The sequence below is a fragment of the Pelecanus crispus genome, chromosome 1, assembly GCF_030463565.1.
Source record: "Pelecanus crispus isolate bPelCri1 chromosome 1, bPelCri1.pri, whole genome shotgun sequence".
Taxonomy (NCBI): domain Eukaryota; kingdom Metazoa; phylum Chordata; class Aves; order Pelecaniformes; family Pelecanidae; genus Pelecanus; species Pelecanus crispus.
This window is the reverse complement of record NC_134643.1, coordinates 48,258,124-48,277,747: the sequence shown is the minus strand read 5'-3', so window position 1 is coordinate 48,277,747 and position 19,624 is coordinate 48,258,124. Positions and strand designations below refer to the sequence as shown.

General features: G+C 38.8%; 1 protein-coding gene across 1 annotated transcript; it reads right to left on the bottom strand.

Annotated features, from left to right (window-relative positions):
• Positions 1–20: 20 nt before the first annotated feature.
• On the bottom strand, positions 21–18,860 carry ALX1 (ALX homeobox 1). The gene is made up of 4 exons (XM_075727592.1): positions 18,629–18,860; positions 16,001–16,305; positions 12,141–12,269; positions 21–341 (listed from the first exon to the last, which is right to left on the bottom strand). The coding sequence occupies exons 1-4, from the start codon at positions 18,858–18,860 to the stop codon at positions 21–23; spliced, it is 987 nt and encodes a 328-aa protein (XP_075583707.1).
• Positions 18,861–19,624: the final 764 nt, after the last annotated feature.

Sequence of the window (19,624 nt, the reverse complement as noted above, 5' to 3'; positions counted from 1 at the left end):
GAAGAAAGGGTACTGCTATATTACATGGCCCAGGAAATATTGGCAGCATGCTCTTTGGCTTTCATCCGTAGAACTGCAATGCTGGAGGACCTCCTTTCAAACTCCGGCTTTGTTTCAAAAGCATGTCCATTGGTTGCCCCAGAAAGTAAAGAGTCAGTGAAAAAATTATTGAGGGGCACGTGGCTGAACTGATTCTGGTGGTTTGAAAAGCCTGTGTAGCCAGAATCTGTCCGGGGTGAATGGGAATAAGGTGTCATACAGGAGGACGTATCTCGTGGTAGCATGCAGGAGGTAACCACAGAACCGCTAGCCGCATTGCCTGCCCACAGATTGTTCTGAATCTGGAACATATAAAATAAATAAGATTAAATTTAGATAGTTCATCTTTTGTTTTCTGCAATGCTTGGTTTGCTTTACTTCACACATCCATTATTAGTTCTCCTCTAAAACAAGCAACAAGTACTTTACTAGTTCTCTGCAATCATATTAGAAAATACTGTGAAGACATTACCTGAGTCAAAATACTGGATCATTCACTTAACAGCAAGGGCTGCTGAATCATATACCCTGCACTGTCATCTGTTTGCTCTGTGGCTCTACCCTGAGTGTTTACCATTGAACCTCAGGATGCCATCAGCTCAGCCAGTCAGTAATATTAGTGGAAGCACAGAACTGACTTCAAAGAAAACGTGTCAAAACAGTGTACAATATCATGGCTGTTTTCACCATAAAAGCTCCTCCTCATCAGAAAACTTTCTTAGTGTAATGGTAGGAAACAGTGTAAAAGGGTGAACAAAACAAACCAGGATTTCTCAAGGAACAAAGCCCAACAGGTATTTCCAAAATTAAATATTGAGAAGCCTTGCTTAATTACTTTAAAACAAATTAATCCATAAAATACAGGCATTGTTGATAATACATCCAAGAGTTTTTCATAAAGTTGTTTCAAAGATGTTTTTAAGATAAAAATTCCTTTAATGATGTTTTTATACGAAATTATACTTGAGGGCGTTTCTGTTTCAGCTCTCAGCCTTAACTGGCTGCACTGTGTGTCCCTGGAAAACGTTGCATGACAGACTAGGAGACAAACTTTGTGGTTACCAGCAATGTCTGCTGAAGATCTGGAGTAACCACGTATTCAAGCTTTGATGTGTAATGCCTTCTATACTTGGCAGTCACTTAAAGCTTCATTCTGAGTCTCAGGCCTTCTCCTATCATCTATGTATAGATGCTATTTATGGATAGGTATTTTTCACTTGTTTGTTACTAGATGAGCAGACAGAAAGATTTTCAAGGCCTAGCACAAGTCAGCTCCTGTCATTATCTCAGACTGTGCATGCTTTCATTCCTCCTCTATTCGCTTTGCTTTAATCAAGCTTCACACTCAGTAGCTGTCCTTCTGTCTTTTTAAACTCTCTACTCTTTATATCTATCAGTACTATATGGATATAATTTCTGACATATTCTGACTTCCTCGGTCATTTCTCACTTGCATTCACCATTATAGAACATACAGCTTCATATTTCTTCTCCTCTTTTACTTACATCTCTTTCCTGAATGCTGATTTTTTTAAAAGAACATACAAATATCATGATACAAGACATTCGTAGCCCTCATTCACAGTACAGAACTTCTCAGCCAGTAACTATACCCTTTTTTACTTTCCTAAATTTGTCTTCATCCTCAGAATCTGTTGTCTGTTCAGTATATCATTGCTCTGATGCACTGGGATTGAGCCCACATGTCTTTGTTCTCTGCTATACATTGGAGTAATTGCAATTACTCTTCGGTTAGCACTGTAAAGTCAATTCCCACTTCAAACTTAATTTTGCCTTCACATTCCAAATCCATAGACAAAGGAATTTTGGCTTTAAGATATGTAGGTTATCTCTCTAGTTGAGTGATTTTTTTCTGCCAAATTAGAGGTCAGGGGAAGTAATGAATTATGACAGACATACAGGCACACAGAATGAAAACATGTTTCTAATGCTGAATTGTTTTTCTTCTCATTGTCCTATTACTTTGCAACAGCACATACCCACCAAACCACCAACAAGCTACAGAGATAAATTATGGTTCACTGAACTCATCTAGCTGAGATCTAGTGCAGATAGCACGGATGAGACAAAGTCTTATTCTAAAAGTTAATATTTTGAACAGCTGTATTAGCAGGGGTCATCAGGAGCTGACAAACTAATTTGGGCTCCTTGGCAACATCAGCATCAAAAAAGAACCAGTACATGCTTCATTTTGTTTTCCTGCAGAAGGCTGGGGAAAAGTCACAGTAACAACACATCTCCCCAAATTCTTGGTCTGCCCAACTCCTTGTTCACACAGACATGCACACATACAGGCATGCACACACTTCCACACGCCCTCATGTGAATGCAGCTTGCCTTTCTACACACACACATATGCACAGCTAGTGGGGCACACCTCAGGCATCTGCTCCTGCATATCTTAGGTGGTCTGCTGAGAGGTAATGGAGTGAATAAGGTGCCTGGGGAAGGATATCAAGGATTTTTCCTCCTTCTTGTGGGCCTCCTGAGATCTACAGGAGGAAAGAGACTCTAGTGAGAGTTTCAGAACTTTCCAGTTCCCATCCTTCCCTCCTCCCTTCAGCAGTTTTTAATAGACTCTCAAACATCCACCCATGGGAGACCCTCTGCAGCTTGACGTGATCCTCAGCTGCCTTATTAATCCTTAATTAACCCACCTGAGCCAGTTTTGACTTATAATCAGACAAACTTTTTTTTTGATCTTCAGAGAATAGGTGGTTTATCTGGGGATTAAAGGACATATCCAGACCAATGTGAACCATTGTCTTGCCTATGAAAGTTTGTTGCATTCAACCACACAGAACATTCTCAAAGAGAGCAGTACATCTGTCATAGCTCAGGATTCAGGGATTCCTGTGTGTCCTGTTGCCTGGAAGGTGTCTCAGATCCTGCTACAGATTTACAGAATGTGACAAGAAGGAAACAAGGGACGCTGAAAGAGCTGGAAAGTGTGGTAGTTAAGTGCACAGCAACCAAGAAGTCATCTACTAAGACTCATAAGGCTTACTGCCTTCTCACACTTAATGACTTTGGACTCACATAACATGTGGTTAGACTACAGAGGAGAGTAGTAAAGAAGATAGCAGCTGAAAGCCTACAAAATCCAGAGACCATCTCCACTTCACTTCAAAGCCTAAGCTGCACACATTCTGTCTCAGTCATGAACTGGGAAAATCAGAAACCCAGTCATCCATACAAAAATCATTGTCTTTTTTGTTTTTGTTCAGGAACACTAAAAACTTTTAATTGTACTTTATTGTATTTCATGGTTACATATGCATTCCTTGAAGCAGCAATGACAGATTAAGCAACTGTTGGGGTTTTCTTCCCCTTTCTTCCTACAAAACAAATCACGCATTCCTATTTCCATGCTGTTCCACTTCAGCTTGTTTTACTGGTACAACTCTTTACTGAATTGAAACAGGGAGCTGATAAAGCTAAAAAAGAATCCAGAAAAAAAAAAAAAGATCTATTTCAAACACGTGTACACAAAACCACATTCTTTTTGATGGTATTTCCAGGCCAATGGTTAGTCTCAGAATCTTCACAACAGGGTAAATTTGCCCAGGGAGAGACTAGTTCATCTATGCAACTTCTAATACAGGAGCTAATTCTGAAGGAGCTCATCATCCCAAAACTAACTCAGATGCAACAAAGTCGCATTTATCTGACTTACTAAGATGTCTTTCTAAGAAACGCTATGCCAAATGCTGCAGTCACCCAGGCTGCACAGATATAATTATGGGAAGAATTTTCAAAAAAACTCTGTTTAAATAGGAACATGCACGAGATTGCCTTTAATACTGTCATGATGGGAAGACTTCAAAAGGTTCAGAGGCCCAGTTTGAAAGTGCCCAATAACCTATGTGGTCTGGAGGTATCACAAAATCACTCTTTCCTTCCATATTTCTAGTAGTTTGGTTTGCAGTAAACTAAGTTTAGTACCACCACTTTTCCTGATATTTTTATCCTAGACAAATCTCTTTCAATTTAGCTTCAGTGAGATTGCACAGGTGTAAATGAGAACAGAATTCAGCTGCAAATCCTAAAATACACCAATGTCTTGTTAAAGAAATGTGTGGACAAGCTATTTATTCCTAAAATTTTCAAAGGGGAGCCCTAGGTTTCTTCTTTAGAGGAAGGAATCCAAATTAGGAAATTTAACTTCAGAAATGTCACAAGATGCTAGGAAAGCTTTACACCTTCTCTCATGAGACAGTTATGCTTTTCAAAAGAATGTTTCAGTCATATAAATGTTCTGTTCATTTTAGTTAAGTGACTTCACATTTGATATTAGATTTTAATTTCTTAGCAAGGATTTACAACATAAATATTTTATAGTGAAATTTAGGTGCAGAAGGTATTCCTGTATTAAAAATAAATACAGTAATGTTTTACAATAAGTCAAAATTATCAGACCTTCTTCTGGTATGTTAGAAGGAAAAGGGACATTATGTACATGAATTTAAAGAAAATATTTTTCCTCTTAAACTCTTGTGTGATCCATGAACTATATAAAAGCCAATTCAGAGACTGTGAATGAGGCTATACATACAGCACATCTCTGGTTTCTGTTAACATCACAAACAACTTGAGCTTTGCTCTTGTGGTTACCATGAAATTACCAGAGCCCTTCAATATATTTACCTACTGTATGTTTTATACACACACACACCCCCACACACACCCTTCCCGATAGAAAAAAAAAAAAAAGTAGGATTTCATAGCTGTGACAAGAACATAACTGGAGAGTTATGTTTGTTAACATGGTTATGATATCATTTCCTAAGCATATGACTTTCTGCTTGAAACTGCAGAGGAAAATTAGCTGAGGTAATTGGTCATCCCACTTGGTGTCATTGCCTTTTTTCTGCTAAAATCTCAAGCTCCTGGAGCTTTAGCCTTCTTACACAGCACCTGGAGAAATCATATAAACTCATATTTCCAAATTTTCTGAGAGCTATACTGTCATTTGCCCAGTTTTGGTTCTCCCATCACCAAATGTCTTGTCTCATGCTACCTGAGTCACCTGCCTATCCAGACTGGAGTCTTTTTCCAACAGTCACACATATAAGACACACAGCTTCTATTGGAGTGGACATCTGGTTTAATCCTTCGTATGGGAAACAAAATGTTAATCTCTTTTAAGATCTCTAGTTATGAAGTAATAAGTTATTATTGTTGTTGTTGTTGTTATATTACATAATATATGCTATCTTATGTTATATGTTATTATAATTACTCTAGTAAGTAATTAGAAACTACACATTGACTCTGTTTTCAGGATGTTCCTGGGCGTTTCAAGGGAGGCAACAGTGGCACTAACTGAACAGTTAAGGATTTACCCAATTACAGAAAACATAAATGTCAAAGAGACTGATTTGCTAAATTTTTGTCACTCCTCTCTTTGTGTGAGCAGCAATCCTTGCACTGCCAGAAAACATGAAAACTGTGCTTGCACAAGGAGCTACTTTAGGCAGATTAAGAGCAATAGCTGTTAAACTGCTCAAAACTGCTAGTTTACAACTTATGACCTGTAGGCTGTTCCTAGTCCATCAGCACAATTAATTTGGTCTGTCACTTGCCACAGTATTTTTCTTCTGGGGGCCTCTTAAGAACATCCAAAGTATGAGCAGAAATTTGCCTGTACTTCCCAAGTTTGCAGATTCATAGATTCTCAGAATAATTTAACCTGAAAAGGACCTCTGGGATTATTATTCCAAACCCTTGCTCACAGATAGCTTTGAATTTAGATCAGGTTACTCAAGCCCTATCCAGTCAAGTTTTGAGTAGCTCCAGCTACAGAGATTCAATAACTTCTGTGAGCAACTTGCTCCAAGGCTTTACCACTCTCATTGTATTTTTTCCTTTATAACTAGACAGAATACTTCTTGGTATAATTTGTGATCATTTTATAGGAGCCCTTGGATTTAATGAACATGTGAAGATCACCTGTACTGTATTGGGTTCAGGTACATATGAGAGAGCTGCAGCGCACCATTTTCAGATATGTTCATAAAATGTAAGTTGGCCCATGGTAGTGAAAGGCTAAATGCTACAGCTCTAAAATATGCGATAGACCCATTCAGTCCATATTTAGGCCTTACATACAGTGAACAAAATATAAATCTGTTCATTTGATTCCATGCTTAACAAGTTTGCTAAGGTGCAAAATAATGCAGGATTTGAAAAGTCATCAAGCTTCCATTCTTGTACAGGATGTTTTGTAGATAAAATGTAGCTTCTCCCTACTGCAATCTCAGGGCCAGTTATAATAAGAATTAATTATGTTTCACATCTATGATACAGTTAAAGACAAAATTTCATACTTTGAAAAATATTATTAAAAAGAAGTTTCTATCTCAGAAAAAAAAAAGGATTTGCCTTATAATTGAGCCCCAGCTAAAGTCACTCACAGACTTAAAGAAATACATGTTTCACAAAAAAAAAAAAAAAAGCAACAAGCTGAATGTTGAGACTGCAAGGAGGACCACATACAGCGATGGTTTAGAACCAATAAAAAATAAAAGCACAGTGCACAAATTACTTTTTGTGGAACAGACACCACCCAAAAAGATTAGAAGTGTTACTCTTGTTGGAAGATCAGCCACAGCAGTGCAACAGTCAGCACATATGCAGCAAGCAACGTACCATCCAGGTGGTAGCCCAGCCTGAGCTCCATGCTGTCACAGCTAGACAGCACGAGTATATGACAAAATTTCTTTGAAGCTAGTTCAGATATGTCTACCACATCTACTCCTACTTAATCAGTGTACCCATAGCCTTAATGAACTATTGTGATTAACTGTCATTTATATGTCTACTACAGTTAAAAGAATTGTCATGTAACATGTGGTGCCTAATATATGCCATATGAAAGATTTAATTGGAGCATGTAACTTTGATTATTGCTAATGAGAATTACCCATATGTACTAAGGCTAGAGCAGAACTGTAATGACGATCCAAGGACTTAGTACATAACACGTGTATACTGATACCACTTCTACACTCTTTGATTGCCAAAACAAATCATGTGATGCCATGCTGTTCAACATATTTAATTTGATTTATCAGCCTGGTGGATGGAATGTAAACTTCAGCCTCTTCCTTCTATTTTTGAGATTTCAACATTCTTCCTTCTTTCTACACCTTCTGTATCACTCCAGTTCCCATACCTTTGAATTGCTTTTGTCTCCTCAGGATTTCCACCTGCACTAGGCTGGGTTTTTCCACCAAAAAAAAAAAAGATTAAATTCAGTCCTATCCCACTGTTGCCCACATTTTCAAGTAAAGAGAAGTAAACAATACATTACATGTGTGATAGTAAGACAGAAAGTATAATGGTGTGACAGGATAAATCCTTTCAAAAGAACTTAGAAGAACAATGACAACAAATGAATTAGACTCAAATAACAAGCAAAAAGAGAAGATGCAAAGTATGGAAAGAGACTAGGCTAGGGAAGAACATTGCCCCTTATATCTGCCCTTCAAGGATACAATTTCATGTTTATTTACATTAAATCTAAAAAGCTCAAGTGCCCTTTGTCACATTAGCCTTCTTGCTGGCATAGGACAGCAAAAGTAGTCAAGTAAAGACCAATAAGGTAAGAGAAGAGCAAGTCTAAGCAACCTTTTTATTGTTCCTCTCCCAACACATGATAAATAAATCCATCTAAGATAACTATAGATGCCTGCAGCTGAACCAAGCATCAGAGAGAAAAATACACTTTTAGAGATCATCTTACTTATTTTGTACCTTATACTTTAGGAAGAGAAAACTTAATTGACTAGATTTTCACCAACTTTAAAGGGAACCCATCTCTGGCATAAAAATCCCTTTGGTTAAGTTTCCTAAACACAAGCATCTAATATCTATCTGACCACCAGCTGCCTCCTCTGAAGGATGCATGCTTCTTGTAAGTCCTGTTCATCAGCACTGTAACAGTGTCTCATATATCCCAAGACATCTTAAACAGCACTGTATTTAGGTGACTGAATCAAATACTGCTTGTTCACTAACATTTCCCCACTCACATTAGAATGCTGCCTCTTAGCTTTGATATAGTCAGCAGAATATTGCTGGCTAATGAGGCTCAAAGTGTCTGGGAAAAGAGTTTTAACCAGTGAATAGTTTTTTGAGTGCACTTAAGATGACAGACCACAATGTGTTGCATCTGCAAGAGAAACTTGAAGCTTAAATACTGAAACTAATGAAAGTGAAACCTTTTACCAAAATGAATGAAAAGTACTGTATATAACATTTTTCTAGAAAAAAATCTGATTTTCAGCACAATGTTGTCAAAAGTTAAATATTTCATCTGAGTAAAAGCTTAACAACTCTGTGGTATTTTTAATGTTAAAGCCTAGAAAAAAAAATGTGATAATGTGATAATAATAGTGTGATAATAAAAATGTGATAATAAAAAATATGTGGATAACAGGTGATCATTCTGGAATATTATACTAACTGTCCTCCTCTGGAATCCAGGTGTTGCCAGCATAATTAACGGAAGATCTATGCGTGCAGAATTTGGACAGTTTAGGAGATACTTAACTTCTTGGCAGCCAACTGAGCAACTATTTTGCACAGTAAGTAATACCTAAAGTCAACATACTGTAAAAATAATTAAGGTTAGACTGAATTAGCAAAGTAAGCAATTATGGTCTAGAAAAAAAAAAAAACCTAAATTGTTTATTACTATTTTGAAGATGTGTAATTTAATAGTAAAATTAGACTGGATTATAGAAATGGGGGTTGGACCAGACCGCCTCCAGAGGTCTGTTCCAACCTCAACCATACTCTGACTCAGAGCCAACCTTCTATCTGAAATAAGTTGAAAAGATCATTTCCTCACAAGGAAACCTTTCAGGTTTACATTGTCACACAAGACATAGCAGCATCATGTTCTTAATTTGTAGTTGATGAAGATAATTGGTGAAGAGACTAAGCAGGGGTCTCCGCACCCTCTGTTGACTGCAAAAGAGACTGATGTTTCTGCTGGAATGCAAGTGGGATGTCTGCTTTGGGAACATAGCCGTGGTGGGGCTCAAAACAGAAATCTTCAAATTGCAAATTCATATAATTGACACCAGAAATTCACAACAGGTCCTGTTCCTTCTGCCACACAGCAGTAAATATCGCAGCTTGATTTTATCCTTTTTCAACATCATCCTATATTTTTTGCCAGAAACAGAATCTGTTTTCCCCCATGTTAATAAAAGCTTCATAAACAAGCTCTAGTGGTCTGTGTTCCACAATCGCCAAGAAAAACTAGTTACCTAAAAGTATGTCATAGCCTGTCTAATAATTACTGATGTCAATGTCACAATAAGAGTGCTTGTACACAGAAAAAAAAAAGGAAAAAAAAAAAAAAGAAAAAGGATGCATCAATTCCTTTCTTGCATTAACCGTACTGAAATAACAGAATTGTTCTGGGAAATCAATCTATAACACTAAAACCAAACATGCAGATCACAATTTTAGATATCTCTTTATGCTTGAAGTGTAGAATAGATTAATGAGTTTATAGCAAGTCATGTACTGTATATTTATTTTCCATAAGTGAAGCACTTATAAATGGACATCTAGTTCAAAAGATTTGAATGTAGTCATGTTAGTGTTCATTGTGTTTTTAATACAGATCTTTGTTATCTCAAGCATTCTCATTGGAAATATTATGTATATGATACACACATGGTTTTACCAAAGGTGAGGATTTAAGAATGTGAAACTATGAAGAATTACTACCAGGTTAGCAAGACCGTAAGTCCATTGACTGTTCTGTGATAATTGCCTGGATACCTATTCATATTCCAGTATACAGCAAAGTATACAGCAAACCTTCTTCACTGAGGAGTAAGATACCTTGTTCTCATCACTATGCATGCAAGCACTCAACTGAAATAGCCAATGTGAAGTAGACTCACACCTTCATTTAGCTCCTTGTTCATGAAATACAGTACAGTACAACACAACTTTCTTGTGCAGGTGACCAGACTCAATTATGTGTTTGTGCCTGTCTGTTTACCTGCAGTCTGTTAGCCTGTGGTTGTAGTGAGTACTACGTATTTATGTTTATGAAGGAGTGTGCATTTTATATTCCTACACATTTTAGAGATGTTTTAGTTAAGGTTATGGTACCAACACTTACATTTCAATCTCCTTTTTTTAAGAACTTATAAATTGATAGAAAGTTTTGCCAGGCTGAAGCTTAGTTGTGTCATCAGCCTAGGAAAGATGTTTTTTAACAAATCCATAAATGGAAATGCAGTGAATTCACTCATCTTTTTAACAATCTGAAAGTACAGAATAGATATTTCACTGGGTTTAGATTTTTATGGATGATGTTCTCATATAATTCCGAAGTGTTTCTTTCTGAAAAACATTAATTTTAGGACAAACATTTTAAGTGCTTACCAGTGACTTCCAATATCTTATGCTAATGAAAATTCTGTCAATTGGGAAAATTTGTGGATGAAGTCCTACTAAAAATACAAGATGAGCTTTGAGACACAAAATTTAGTCTAGGGAACTGTCAGGGATACAAAGCCCAAAGCTTAAGTACTATTCCTTGTATCATCTCTTGTGATGCTATAGGTAAGTCAGAAAGGCCTTCAAAAGATACTTGAACACCTTGAGTGAGATCTGTGAGTGACTGTGCACCTATGTCTTTGTGAATCTGCCCAGGAGTGCTTACGGTTTTTTTGCACACCTCCACCTAGGTAAGTCTCAAACAAGTATTGTGTCCTCCTACTTAAACACAGAGTATATCATGCAGCAGTTTCTGATGTAATTTGGGCTAATGCACTATTACATTATAAAACAAAAACAGGCAGACTGATGAGTGCCTGATCTGAAATGGTTGTACCCATGCTCCGAGCTGCTGGACCACAAACCAGCTCTGGCCCAGGCACCAAACCTAGTAACACGGAACCTTCTCCAGGGAGCTGGGTACATGACACATAGGCCCGAGGCCTCTCGTTCAAAGCTAATCACATTCACCCAACGCAGAGCATGACCAAAGCAGGCCCACACAGAATATGAGTATATTCCTAAGGCTGGCAGAGACCCTGCTACCTAATGAACTAGAAAAGCACCAGAACACCAGCAGTAGAAGGACTCTACCACAGGGACCCATACAAGATTTTTGTTTTGTATGATGCTTTTTTTTTTTTTTAATTATGTGGTAAAGGCAATGGGAAACTAGAGATATGAAAAACAATAGCTTCAGAATAAAAGTATTCAATGTACGAAAACAAGCAAGCAAGCAGAAAAACAATAGCAGAGAGTGAGGCAAGGCAGTAAACCAAAGGACTGGAGAACAGAAACAGAAGATTCTGATCTTCTTACACAGTAATAACTTACTATATACTAACAGAGAACTGAAAAAGGAAAAAAAAAAAATAAACAAACTACTAGTGTCCGAGAGAGCTCCTGCCTTCCTCTCCCAACCATATACATTCAATTCTGATTGTACATGGCCATAATATGGTTTCATGCTAGTAAAAGACTTGGTCTGTTGAGGTCTGTAAAGAAATTGTGCATGATTAATACGTAAGAAGGAGGTTGCCTAGAGATCACATAGTTTATGCCTCATCTTACGAAAGCATACGAGACCAGAGCTGTTAAGACAGTTGTGCTTGTGAATACAAGTACCCCGGAAGTTAAATTCTGACCTTATTACATAAAATTACAGACCTTATTACATAAAATGGCATCATTCCTGTCACTCTCAATGGATCTAGGTGTCATCCAGAATTTGTGTATGGACCTAGAAGTGATTCAAATCCCCACATAATTTTATGTGCAGAAAAGACTTCACTGCACAACTGTATTGCCAGCCATTCCCAGTGCATAACTTATGCAAAACTCCACAGCTCCTAGTAGGATTGTTCTTTAAAAAATACTTGTATTTTAAGACTTCATTATTCATTCAGTGGTGTGTCCTGTCGATGTGTCTAAAGAACACAGAAATCTAAACACAGGAAAGTCTTCATGCACCTTCTGTGCACATGTGTGCCTAAGGATGGAAGAGAAGGTAAATGTAGAACCAAAGTACTACTTGGTCTTTACCATACCTGAGGGTAGCTGTCAGTCCTTGGAAGAACAGATATATCATAGGTGGCAGCAAAATGGCTCTTAGCTTGCTGGATCTGACCGTAGCGTTCTCTTTTCCTCCATTTTGCTCTTCGATTCTGGAACCAAACCTGTAGCAAATGAGGAAACAGTCATCAAGGTAAACTCAGTGGCATACTGTGCAAAGAGTCTTAGGAAAAAGCCAAGAGATTTTGGTCAGTAGCTTTGAAAATTTCTCTTTGTCTAAGAAAGGTAAGTTCTCCACCTGAAGATGAATTTCTTGCAGTTTCAATATTCTCAATGTCAGACCTGCTTAAGTTATTTCTGGTTATTTTAAAATTATATGCTATTTCCTTTCTAGTGCATCAAAAAAAAAAAAAAAGAAAAAAAAAAAAAAAAAGCAGAGGAAAGATCAGTCTGCCAGGCAGTGCTAATTTTGACAGAGTTCAGTTCTGTAGAGGAAAATCACCAAGCAGCAGCAAGTCAAATTGTAAAGAAACTTTCTCTTAATTTCATATGCCCACTGACTTGATATGACTACCTATGATCTGCCTCCTAGAGGTATACATAATCTTTATCAAGTGCAGTAGTGAAGAGGCAGGAAAAGCTGGCGCCAGTCTGTGCTGCAGAAAAAGCTTCTATAAGGAAAGCTAATAGGGCAGGAAGATAATAAAAAATCATAAGATCACAGACAGTTTTAAAACTATTGTGACATTTTTTCACATTTATGTTAGGAAATATGTATGTTTCTGACAAAGTAAAACTAAAGAATGGCACTTTATATTTAGACTATGAAATAATTTAGACCTGAAACAATGCCTTGTTGTCAACAAAAAGCTATTTTCTTTATGCTTAAATAACCTTTGGACTGTTCTGTAATATTCTGAGTGTCGGGTGTTATCTCAAGACCTATTATATGTACATTTCTTGCTGTGACTGATACCTGCCATTTTCCTGTCGTCTTCAAAAGAGTTTTTTCTTTCAAACAGTTTAGTTTGGACTGGTTAAGACTTATCCTGATGAATTAAAAGGATTGCTAAGAAAAGTAACTGTTCCTTTACAAAAGTACTATTATCCAACTAAGTCTTTATTGTTCAGCTATGAGCAAACTCATTCCAGCTCCTTTTAAAGATGTCACACTACTAGCAGGACCATTATTTTTTTTATGGAAACAATGCCATTGGTTAGTATTCATGCTAAGTGGATCATGAATCCATTTGGATATATACATACATGAATGGATTTTTTTAATATAGACACTGCCTGTGAATCCCATTTTGAGGGATATTTTCTGATCCCTCATGGTGGGATATTTAAAATAACACTGTTTGTTTTATAATTCAGTTTTTGCCTTGATCTTTAGAGAACTCAACTGTCCTTTGATGCTGCTTAAGCAACCAGGGCATAATTTTGCTCATTTTAATTCCCAAGGACTTGTTGCAAATTTAGTATGTGCAATCTTTTAAAATGTACTCTGCAATCAAAGCAAAGCCCATGCATGTAACTGCTGAGTATATATTGTTAGGGACCTTGTTGGTAAAATTGTATTATTTATGATGCCTGAGGCTCAGCAAAAAGGAAAAAAATTCTCCTGTCTCCACAGGAGGCATCAAGAACACGCTAAGGGAATTTAGTAATGAGGCTCTTTCATTGAAAAAAGACCTTGACAATCTCCTTAAAATGGGTGCCAATTACTTCACTGACATGCAGCAGGAAAGAGAACAACTCAGATAAATTAGGTTCAGGTTGGCGCTCTCTGCATGTATGCAGGACAAATATTAAATTGGATCTTGATGAAATGGCGGTGAAGGGAAATGTGGGTAAGGTATCCAGCTGATCACTCTGCTAAACTAAATCAAACAATTTGCTTGAATTTATAGTAACTAAATGAGAAAAAAAGCACACATTTTTTTCCTTTGACAATCCCCCAAAATGTTTCTGTTTACATCACTTTACTAGAAACTGACTCTTGGCAAAGATAAAGTAACCATTTGCCTCCACAAAGCAATGTAAAAATCTGCTGCTTGTTATCCTTGCATTGCCAGATGCTTGCCTCTAATGATGTAAGGCCTTTTAAATTGCTTAATCTTGTGATGGAATACTGTTGCTACTCTGGATAAAAATGATCACCATTTCCTTTCATATTTAGCATATGAGAAATGCAAAGATCGGTTATCTTTTAAGAAAGGGGAGACATGTTTAAATAAAATAGAAATAGATATTCTGTGAAAGTCTGGTGAAGACATATATGTTTTCACATTTACTCTCTTATTTTCAATACTTTTACCATATGAAGCTTCTAAAACTTAGAAAAAAATGTGTAAAAAGTCAGTTGACACATTTTAGCCCAATTCTCCCCTCCCTATTCTGAATATTACATTGGATATTCTTGGCATAGTTCTTATTATTCCAGAATTATGCAGTTCTAGAAACAGTGTTTTAACATTAACATTGACCAACTGGGTTAGCTCAGTTGGTTAGAGCATGGTGCTAATTATGCAAGCTTGTTTTTTAAGTCAAGACTAAATCCCAACGAATGGAAGTCATACTTGGAAAACTGTACCAAATTCAGAGAGAGGGTGATTGCACAGAGACCGAAGAGTTAAAAGCCACTGAACTAAATTCCATGGGCATCACTGATATCGTATTGATATAACTGACACACAGCTTTGGATTCTATTTTCCAATGACAACAGTGAAAATGCTGTCTGGTTGAACAGACATGAAAAGAACACTTCTTTAAAAAGTTAATTAGCTGAGTTCATTTCTGAAAGTGATCCTGGTTTAATTTCTGTTGTATGCATGTGCACTGATGTCTATTTCTTTATATGCATGTGTGAGTATGTGTTTAATTACAAGTTGTGAAGTTGTTATCATATTCAAGTCACTAAATTAAAAAAAATTAATCCCAGTCTGTAAGAATCAACAGGACTGCTATTCCTAAATTGAAATTATGAGTATTGCCAGGATGGGGAAGATCTCTAAAAATAGGATAAACTCACAAAATGCAGCTTACACCCTTTTCTAAGGGAAGATGTCTGAACAGAGGGGAAGGGTTGCATTTCCTGGATATTTAGCTTCTTTTCTCACCATTGCACATCCAAAGCCATAAATATTGTTGCGATTACTGTACGAGCACATACTGAATGAATCAACTTTGTACGCAGTTAAGATACTCAAATACTACACTAAGTGGTCAACAGTATGATTCGTTCCAAAAATTAGAATAACATTATCCATCAGTTATGCAAGTTTAAAAACCAGCAAATGTACTTCCCAATTTTGTGATTTTTAAGCTCATTCCATACAACAGAGATGAAAGGATTACATCCTTGCTCTACACAGATACAAACACACACACACATATATATATTTATACACACCTATGTATGTGCAGTTTCACTGCATACTCTTTGGATCTAAACAAGGAATCTTATTAATTTTTAAACCGTACTTTTCATGCTGTAACACACGCAGAATCCTCTGTGGCTGAGTTCTGCATTGTCATCAGTCTGAACTACATGCAACACATCTTTTTAATGGGATATTTACATGTAACACTTTATGTATCCACTGCCTGAAATTCTGACGGTAAAACAGAACTACCAGAGATGAAGACTGCTTTACTATTGATGTTGTTTTCACATCCTTTAAACAAGTTACTAGAATGGTAACACAAGCTATTTTTAAAAATAACAAGTTATTTTAGTACTGCAGCATAACAGCTCATATCCATAAAGAAATAAAGCAAAAGAAGCTATGTACTTTAGCTTTATGGGCTTTTGTACAATCCCCGGGAGTGTCATGTACCAGTTCCTACAATGCACAACTTGTCATGGAAATGCTGAAGTTTGGTTCCTACCTGGACTCTGGCCTCAGTGAGCTCTGTTCTCAGAGCTAGCTGTTCTCTTACATAGACATCAGGGTAGTGAGTTTTCTGGAATACTTTCTCCAGTTCCTCCAGCTGCAAACTGGTGAAAGTTGTTCTGTGTCTCCTCTTCTTACTGCTGGAGACATTGCTGTCACACTTATCACCAAGTTCATCCAGTTCCCCCTTCTCCTGCATCCCTTTCACCGGAGACATCCTGAGATTGTTGCAATTGTCCATGGGCCTGCTCAGCTCTGTGTGAAGAGGCTGTCCTTCCACTTTAGTAATCCCGTAGTTCACTGTACACAAGGTGGGGGAGGGAAATAACTGGTTAAAGGGGGGGGCTTTAGGTTCAAGGGTTTGTACAAAACAGTTTCAGAAGAAACCAAATTCTATCCGGCTGCATATTTCTACACGAGATCGTGGAAGAGGAATATGTAATATTAACCACAAACAGAGTAAAAGTACTAAATCTCACTGAATTTTAACTGAGAATCGTATCTGAAAATATCATCTAAAATCTCACAGTGTAAGGAGACTGCATGAGAATACTCAAATATTTTTACTCGGCCACTAAAGTAGTTAACAATCCATGAAATCAGCTTCAACTAGAGTTGCACAGATAAGCAATCTTAGCCCAAAACAGATTTTTGTATAAGTGGCATAAAGCTCTTGACAAATGTGCCTTTAAACTTGGAGGCAGTTTTTAAAAACTCCATGAAAATACAAAAAAAAAACCAACCCTGTAACATAAACTAAATAGCTGTAAACTGACAAATCAAGAAGCAAATGAAACTGAAAAGGAACTTCGCTTTACAAACTCAAAAGATTCCATATACTTCTGCTGGATTTGTAAAACGGAATTGTTTCCAATTAAGTTTGTTATGGTTACAAAATACACAGAGTTTCTGCAAAACGTTAACTTATTAAAAGAGATCGTTTCATATACTTTATATAAGGATTGCAGGAACTATTTTTCTTTAGGTAAAATCTGAGTGGTAGAGATAAGAAAAATTCCTCTGTAGCTTCTTAATAAGAAATGAAAACATTTCCTATTCTTTCTATTTTTACACATCTCACATCACTAAAAAAGTCATGCGATGTGTCACAGGATTCGAAAGAGCATTTTTTTTCTCTCAGAAACACGCAAAAAAAATTTAAAAACTCTACCGAAATTAAAATCTACAAAGATGGCATGTAGCATACGATAAGAAGCTTGCTTTGGGATTTTCTTTCATTCTCAGTAATTTCTTTCCTTTCAGTCCGAGCTGATGTTAACCAAACACAATTTTTAGATACTTACCATCAATACATACATAGATAGGAAATGCCCCAAAGCCCCCAAGGCACACATTAAATGAGCTAATTAAGAAAAACTTCAATGTATAAATCAATTTTCTGTAGAGGTTTTTTTTTTTTTTTAAGTTGCACTTGCAGAAATCTGTCGTTATTTCTTACAAACTGTTTCATACAAAAAGGATGTTGTCAAAAAAACACTTCAATGCCTAGATGAAGTCAAAAAATGGAAGATATTGTTAGTCTCATTGCCGCAGCTGATCTTCTTAAACCATATTTTCCGATTCTGCTCGGAAAAGGTTTTTTTTTTAATTATTTTTTCTCTACATGACTTACATCACGTTGGAATAACGGGGAAATTTTTAAATGTTTACAAAACAAAATATTCCGCGTTCTCCTTGCCGATCAGCTAGGAAAAAAAAAAAAAAAACAAAATAAAACACTGTTTGACAGTGTTGTTGGAATTACCTAAGTCGTTTTTGGGTCAGTATGAGGAATGACTATTATGCATTATTCAGTGACACACCAAAAAAAAAAAAAAAAAAAAAAAAAAAAAGAAAAAACCCCAAACCCCAAACCCGGTACCCTGGCAGAGCGCTATTGGAAGGGACCGAAGGTGACCGAGCGACCTTCCGCTGCCAGCCTGCACCGGCACCCCGCCGGCCGAGCGCCAGCCCTCCGTGCGCGCTGTGCCGCGGCCGCCGGCGCCCGGGGCTGCCTTTCCGTGGGGTTCGCAGGGCCAACGCGCCGCCGCCCGCAGCGGGCGCGGGGGTCGCCGGCCGCCGGCCCCCAGCCTCGGCGCCGCCGGGAGCGGCCGGGGAGCGGCCGGCGGCGGGGCCGGAGCCGCGGCCGAGCCGCCCCGCACCCGCCGGGCCCCGCGGGGCCGCCGCGGCCCTTCCCCGGCCGCCTCCTCCCTTCCCCGGCCGCCTCCTCCCCGCCGGCGGCCCCGGGGCCGGGCGGGCTGTGGCTGCGCTCCCGCGGTGGCGGCGGGGACGAGCCAGGGGAGCCGGCCCGGGGCCGGCAGGGAGGGCGGCAGCCGCAGGGGCAGCGCTAAAAGGAAAAGAGGGCTTCGAAGCAGGCGGCCACCTTTTCGCGGTACTGCTCCTAGTACTATTATTGTTGCTATTATCGTTATTGCTGCTATTATTATTATGGTTACGACCATCATCATCCTCATTATATTTACTGCTACACGGCAGCCCCTCGCATGGCAGCACCCAAAGGCTGCCCGCGCCCTCCCCCGGCAGGAGAAGCCCTGGCCTCCCCTGCCCGTCTCCAGGGAGAGCAAAGCGCAGGAGCGAGGGTAACCCCGGGATGGCGACTCACCGTTGTTGTCCTGGCAGGGGGATGTCCTCTCCAGCCTTACGTGATGCTCAGCCCTTTGCAGAGGGTTGAAGGCCGGCACGCATTTGCTGCCTGACGTTTTGCTATAAAAGGACTCGTTGTCCAAAGTTTCCATAACGTGCTCCAAAGTGCCTCCTGCTCCCATGTAAAAGTCACTGTTCTTGCTCGGCTGGCTCTTCAGGGCAAACTTCTCGCTCAGAAAATCCATAATCATCTAAGGCTGCTTGAGAGCCTCTTCCCTAGACAGAGGCTGGACTGTGAGCAGGGGAGGGAGGGAGGGAGGGAGAGTGGGTGAGTGGATGGGAGGGAAGGAAGGAGGGAGGGAAAGGCGTTCAGAGCTCAGGGAGCTGTTTTGCCTCTGAGCCTTTGATTTGTCTTGTCTTGAAAGGGGGAACCTGAAGTTGCTTTTATATCTTGAAGCTCAGCAGGGCTCCTTATGCAACCTCCCATTTCTAATGAATATGAAAATAGGCAAGCAGTGTAACTCCACCCCAGGTCCCCCAAGACCTAATCCCAACACAGGAGGGAGTTCCAGGCCCATTTTCGACAGACAGATCCGTTTCAGACAGACAGACACACACAGGCGTGCGAGGAGGGTGAGGGGAGACGGGGAGGGAGGGAGGGTACATGAAAAGGACATTTCCCCTCTGCAACCTATCCACATTTCTCCGGGGATCCTAAAAAGAGAGTAATCCCTCGCTTCCCTCCCTCTCCCCCCAGCTCCCCGAGAGGCTTAGAGCAAGGTAATTTCAGGGGCACGTACCCTCAAGTAAAGGATCTTCTTTAATCAGTTTGACTGATACCTCGGTAGCTGCAGTCCTGTTCTCTGAAGCTGTAAAATTAAGAACCGGTGTTCCTTCTTTATTAAACAGCTCAGAAGTTTGGTCCTAGAGTTAGAGAGGGAAAGAAATACTATAGGCGCTTGTTTGCGTAGAGGGAATGGAAAATAGGGGAACTTAAAACTAGAAATCTCTCACA

Bases quoted from the DNA above. Each gene is read 5' to 3' on its own strand.
- ALX1 (XM_075727592.1), bottom strand. From the start codon at position 18,860: ATGATTATGGATTTTCTGAGCGAGAAGTTTGCCCTGAAGAGCCAGCCG. The intron at 16,306-18,628 runs GTGAGTCGCCAT...CCTTGTGTACAG, and splicing joins CCCCTGCCAGGACAACAACG to TGAACTACGGGATTACTAAA. The intron at 342-12,140 runs GTATGGTAAAGA...TATATGTTCCAG, and splicing joins GGACTGACAGCTACCCTCAG to ATTCAGAACAATCTGTGGGC.